Raw genomic sequence first — 6,172 nt, 5'->3', positions numbered from 1 at the left:
TGCCCATATATTGTGTACCTGCTGTTTGCGGACCACAATACGGCCACGGCCGGGCAAAGGCCATGTGCATGAGGCCTAAGCCTTATTTTGCTACCAATGGCAGAATGAGGAACTTGCTCCCATCCTCAGAATTGTTGTCCCCCAATCATCATCCCATCCAGGTAGTGAATGAATAGAGAAATGGTGGTGCACATGGAGGGTTTGCTTCCTCATATGTGTCCATAAATATCATAAAAATAGTACCCGCCACCCTATTCTAGAAATAGGGACCAGCATTGATCAGGCATTTATAGCCTATCTTGTATACTTGCCATAAATGTGTATAGCGGAATACACCTATAAAGGGGTTTCCCATGAAAACATCTTATCCCCGAGACGATGGATCCATACTGCCAGATGGAGACGTCTGGAACCATGAATTTTGGAGCTTGTTTGAATAAGGGGCGTGGGAAAGCGGAGGGTAAGAGGTAGCGCTAGTTAGTGACAGGCAAACTACATTGTATAAGAATAATAATCTTCATGAGTAGGGTTATTGGCTACGCTCGGGTCCACTACCCCATCATTTAGCTAACTAACCTTCCCCATTTCCTCTCCCAATAACCACACACAGCCACTGTTTGGATTAAATCGGCCACAGCAGCCGTCTTTTATTAAATAATATAAATAACATGAATAAACATAACACTTGATATAACAATGACATATATATATAAATATATACATGTCTAACTGACGAGGGAGGTCCTAGAAGCCGCCTAACTGCACCTTAAACGACCACAAACCACCACGGCAATTCCATCTTGCCCCCAGCCGCGTACCACAAGCTCGGGGACACCAACTGACGGACGCCATACCAAGCCAACCAGGTGCCCCAACTCTGAGAGTCCAGCCCCACCATTGAGGCCCTCTCATTCACCGTTACCATCCAGTAGCCCCAGCTTCTATGACCTCCCCCCGCCACGACTGCTGCGACAAACGCAACACTTAACGACACACTCCGTCCACCACCCCTTGTCCATTTTTTTTTTTTTTTTTTTTATACATTTATTTATTTATAAAATACACATTTTTTTTTTTTTTTTTTTATATATGCATCCCCTCTATAATATACCGTTGCCGCCCTGAAACATCCAAGTACACACTACGGGAGGGAGGGAGGGAGATGCTGGCTCTCTGCTCCTAAAATGGCGGGCGCTGACCTGCCTCACCACTACTTCAGCCTGCCGCTCCCCGCCCCTTTCTAGCTCCTCCCCCCTTTTCCTGCACTCATCCACTTAACCCTTACCTTCCCTGACCCTTGCTCACAAAACCCCTCATGCCGGCCTCCCCTGAAGCGTGCCGCTTCGTCCGGCCTCACTTGAGTAGGGTTATTGGCTACGCTCGGGTCCACTACCCCATCATTTAGCTAACTAACCTTCCCCATTTCCTCTCCCAATAACCACACACAGCCACTGTTTGGATTAAATCGGCCACAGCAGCCGTCTTTTATTAAATAATATAAATAACATGAATAAACATAACACTTGATATAACAATGACATATATATATAAATATATACATGTCTAACTGACGAGGGAGGTCCTAGAAGCCGCCTAACTGCACCTTAAACGACCACAAACCACCACGGCAATTCCATCTTGCCCCCAGCCGCGTACCACAAGCTCGGGGACACCAACTGACGGACGCCATACCAAGCCAACCAGGTGCCCCAACTCTGAGAGTCCAGCCCCACCATTGAGGCCCTCTCATTCACCGTTACCATCCAGTAGCCCCAGCTTCTATGACCTCCCCCCGCCAACAACGCGCAGCTTGACAGCCCTTAAGCTCGCGCGTTCCGCCACACCCGGAGGGCTGTTTCAATACCTCCCTGCAAGTCCAGTGACCACAAATCAATGCCCACCGCATTGAGGTGGACTCCATCCTGTCTCCAAAAGCCTCCTGTTCCTGCTTCCAACTCGGGGTGCCTCACCACCACCGCCCCATGTTTGGCACAGAACCGCCCAATCACCCTGTTCAGCTTAATCCTAGCCTTATTCAGCCTTTCAACCGATCTCGCCTCCCTCCAGACCTTCCTGGGGACAATATCCGACCACACAGTGACAACTGACGGGAAGAGGGACCACAAACGCAAAAAATCAAAACGTATATCCCTGATCAACTCTCTGCAAGGTCGGACCCCTAGGTCATTTCCCCCAACATGCAACACCAAGATATCTGGGACTCTATCTAACCTGGCTTGCCGATGAACCTCCTGCAAAACACTACCCCACACCATACCTCTGCGTCCGATCCATCTTACTATGGCTGTCCCCCGATCAAACCCCAGCTGCCGCCCATTCTGCCGAACATCCGCTCGTAATGCCCCCCAGAACACGAACGAATGGCCCAGGATCCAAACTAATAACGGGGCATCACCTGAAAAAAGAACGAGACAAACATGGTTAGACACAGCCTTAAACTGCCCCTAAACGCACATACAGCCGAAAACGCTCCGACTCCCACCTCCCAATACGCTTAATCACTTCATCTCGCACCCCCAAGCGAGCAGCCTCCGTGGCAGCACCTATCCTGAAGGAATGACCCGTAAACTTGCCAGAGTCCATTCCTAGATTACGCAAACATTTCTTGAATACCGCTATAAATTGAAATCGCGATAAAAAGGAGCCATCCTCATGTCTGAGAATCGGGCCTGCCGCGACCCCTGCCCTTCCTTGAAAATCACGCAAACACCGTACTGGACACACTAGACATCCCGGCACCTCAAACAATGAGACTAAATGACCCCTCCCCTCCTGATCCGTCTTTGAAAATCTCAGATAAATCAGCACCCTGTCGTCATATAACGTTACATCCTCACTCCTCAGACCCCCTTCCCGCTGCACACTTGCACACACTAACTCCCCTAAACGAAAGGCTCCGAAAAAAGCCAGAGCAAAGGCTAGTCTAAATAAGCTCACCTCCCAAGCCGAGCGACACACTCCAGCTACCTGCTCCCCTAACTGTAACAATAACGAAAAGGACACCGGTAGGCGGGAATCTTTGACACGCTGAAACCTTCTATAACCCTTCAAAATTTGTCGGACCAAAAAGGACTTAGTAATGTCCGGGGAATTCCGCAACTTGAATCCGAAAGCCAAGCCCGCCATGCAACCATTGATCTTGGCAACCGACCAACCTTGATCCTTCACGTGGCCAATGAACAGTAACAACGGAATTTCCCCGTCCAGTACCTCGACCCCTAGGTCATTACACCACTGCTGCCACCTACTCCAAGCCCTATCGTACATCCTCCACGTGCCTTCACTCAATGATGCCTGCAACAGACAAGCTACGGTACCTCCAGGATCTCCCACAACGACTCTGGACACACCAATCCGACCTGACTCGCCTCCGGGGCCAGCTGGCGAAACCGCTCCCACTGAAAACGAGAAAGTGCGTCAGCTATACAGTTAGAGGAACCAGGCACATGCACCGCAAACACCCAAGCATTAAGGGACAAGCACCGGAGAACCAACTGCTGCAATAGGCAAATAACTGGGGGGGAAGAAGCCGTTACACTGTTGATGGCTTGCACAACTCCCAAGTTGTCACAATGGAAACGAACCTTCTTGTGCCGAAACTTCTCCCCCCAGAGCGTGACTGCCAACACAATGGGGAAGAGTTCCAACAATGCCACGTTTTTTACCCACCCTTTTCGTACCCAGGACTCAGGCCACCGACCCGCACACCACTGCCCTTCACAGTACGCCCCAAAACCCGCTCCACCCGCAGCATCCGTAAACAATTCGCAATCAAACGCATCAACCACCCCCCCCATAACTAATGCTCTGCCATTAAACTGTTTTAAAAAGGAATCCCAAACTTTCAAATCCCCTTTCAACTCACTGCCTAGTCTAATAAAATGGTGGGGAGACACCACCCCTCCTGTCGCCGAAGCCAACCTCCTACTAAAAATGCGGCCCATAGGTAGGATTCTGCATGCAAAATTTAATTTGCCCAACAAAGACTGCAGGTCCCGCAGACGAATCTTTTTTGCTGTCAATGCCGCCGCCACCTCTGTTCTTAAATCTGACACTTTGTCTACTGGTAGCCTACACTCCATCCGCTGTGTATCTATGACAATACCCAAAAAGCTTAGCTCAGTAGCCGGCCCCACCGTTTTGTCCACCGCTAACGGGACTCCAAAACACTCAAAAACAGACTGTAATGTGGATAACAACAACGAACAAACCCTAGATCCCCCCGGCCCCAAACACAGGAAATCATCCAAATAATGAATGACAGAGTGACAACCTGATTCCTGAACCACCACCCACTCCAGAAAAGAACTAAAACGCTCAAAATATGCACACGATATTGAACAGCCCATTGGCAAACACCTATCCACAAAATATGCGCCATTCCAAAAACAACCCAGTAAATACAAACTATCCGGGTGAACTGGCAACAACCGAAATGCCGCTTCAATGTCACATTTTGCCAACAGGGTACCCGGACCCAGCTTCCTTACCCATTCCACAGCCGCATCAAAGGAAGCATAAACCACAGAACAAAGTTCCGGGTCAATGCCCTCATTGACCGACGCACCCTTAGGGAATGATAAATGGTGGATGAGCCTAAATTTATTAGGCTCCTTCTTAGGGATCAAACCCAAAGGGGAAACTCGCAAGTTACTGATGGGTGATGTAACAAACGGACCATCCATCCTCCCTAGGGAAACCTCTTTAGCTAACTTTCCTGTCACTATGTCCGGGAACTGCAATGCCGAGCGCAAATTCTTCCGCTTCTCTAAGACTGGTAACGGGTGTGAAGGTATATGAAAACCGAACTTAAACCCTGAATACAAAAATTCAGCTAACTCCTGGTTCGGATATCTATTTAGATGCCCCACCATCCTTTCCACTCGCACTGGGGTCTGCCCCTTTTGCAAAACTATCCCCCCCCCTTTGTCTACCCCCTCTAAAACATCTGCTAGCCCCATGGCCCCCGCCACACACGGAACATTCATGCCTAAATTTGCATTTTTGGCCGAATTTGCAACTTCCCTCATTGAAAAGGAAGCAGTATCCTCTTCCAACTGGGGGCGTCCCTGTACCTTGCTGTACCCCAACCCCTGACTCACTCCGAAAGGACTGACCACTCCTACCTGGCGCTGTCACCCTCATCCATAACGCAATGTCCTTATGGTCCCATCTCATATTAGGACGGACTGCTTTCCTCTGACGAAACTGCTCGTCATACCGTAACCACCCGGAACCCCCATACACTCTATAGGCTTCCCCAATAGCATCCAGATAGCAAAATAAAGGGGAACAGCATTCCGGACTCTTCTCCCCAATCACACTTGCCAAAATAGCAAAGGCCTGTAGCCAATTACTAAATGACCTAGGGATAAGGCGATAGCGACGCTTATCATCATCCTCTTTTCTTACTCCGTCCTTTTTTACCACATCAAGGTTGAACCGCTCCAACGGAAGCAGCGAAAAAATTTCTATATACTCTCCCTTCCAAATTTTCTCACGCACCTCCGTTTTCAAATGCGCTCCCAGGGGACCCTCAAAGCAAACATACACCTCCCCTTTTGCGGCGTCATCTAATCTGGGCCTATCCTCCTCACCTCCCGCCTGCGTCTGCACTGACACTGATTCGGCTACACCTGTGCTATTGGCCACTGCTACATTACTATTGTTAGCGGTCGCCGGTACATTGCTATTTTCTGCCCCCAACCCCCACGCTGCTAAGGGGGTAGCCCCCATTGCCCCCCTATCCTGACTAACCCCAGCTAAACCACACAGCAAGCGCCCCAAACCACCGATAATAGCACTATTGCTCCCCCCCGCCCCAGGCGCCACATTAAATATAGATAACAGTGTTCCCAGTGATGTCTCACCTAACTGCCCGGGTGCTGTGAACCCGGCAGCCGCAGGTCCTGATTCCTGACGGACGACTCCTGGATCCACGACGTTCCTTTGATGGGTACTTGCGCTGTTCGACGGCAGCACCCCAGGCGGATCACTGCTGGGTGCGTTAGGAATGGCTCTGGGACGCACTCTGTCTTCCACGGTGTCAGGACCAGTAGCAAACTGTCCGCCCTCAGGAAATGGCCTGCGCAACTCCCTGTCCTCCATATAAGCATCTGCACGCCTGTCTTCATGCCCAAGAGGCCTGCTC

The 6,172-nt window shown here is 50.1% G+C and overlaps 1 protein-coding gene across 1 annotated transcript; it reads right to left on the bottom strand.

The window, feature by feature from the left end:
* Positions 1 to 1,690: 1,690 nt before the first annotated feature.
* LOC121002765 lies at positions 1,691 to 5,893 on the bottom strand. Its single transcript, XM_040434299.1, has 2 exons — positions 3,339 to 5,893; positions 1,691 to 2,416 (listed from the first exon to the last, which is right to left on the bottom strand). Exons 1-2 carry the CDS (start codon positions 5,049 to 5,051, stop codon positions 2,399 to 2,401), a joined length of 1,731 nt encoding a protein of 576 aa, XP_040290233.1. The 5' UTR covers positions 5,052 to 5,893; the 3' UTR covers positions 1,691 to 2,398.
* Positions 5,894 to 6,172: the final 279 nt, after the last annotated feature.

The sequence above is a fragment of the Bufo bufo genome, chromosome 5 (assembly GCF_905171765.1).
Source record: "Bufo bufo chromosome 5, aBufBuf1.1, whole genome shotgun sequence".
Lineage (NCBI taxonomy): Eukaryota > Metazoa > Chordata > Amphibia > Anura > Bufonidae > Bufo > Bufo bufo.
The sequence above is the reverse complement of the archived record's forward strand: the minus strand, read 5'-3'. Positions and strand labels throughout refer to the sequence as shown.

Bases quoted from the DNA above. Each gene is read 5' to 3' on its own strand.
- LOC121002765 (XM_040434299.1), bottom strand. From the start codon at position 5,051: ATGAGGGAAGTTGCAAATTCGGCCAAAAATGCAAATTTAGGCATGAAT.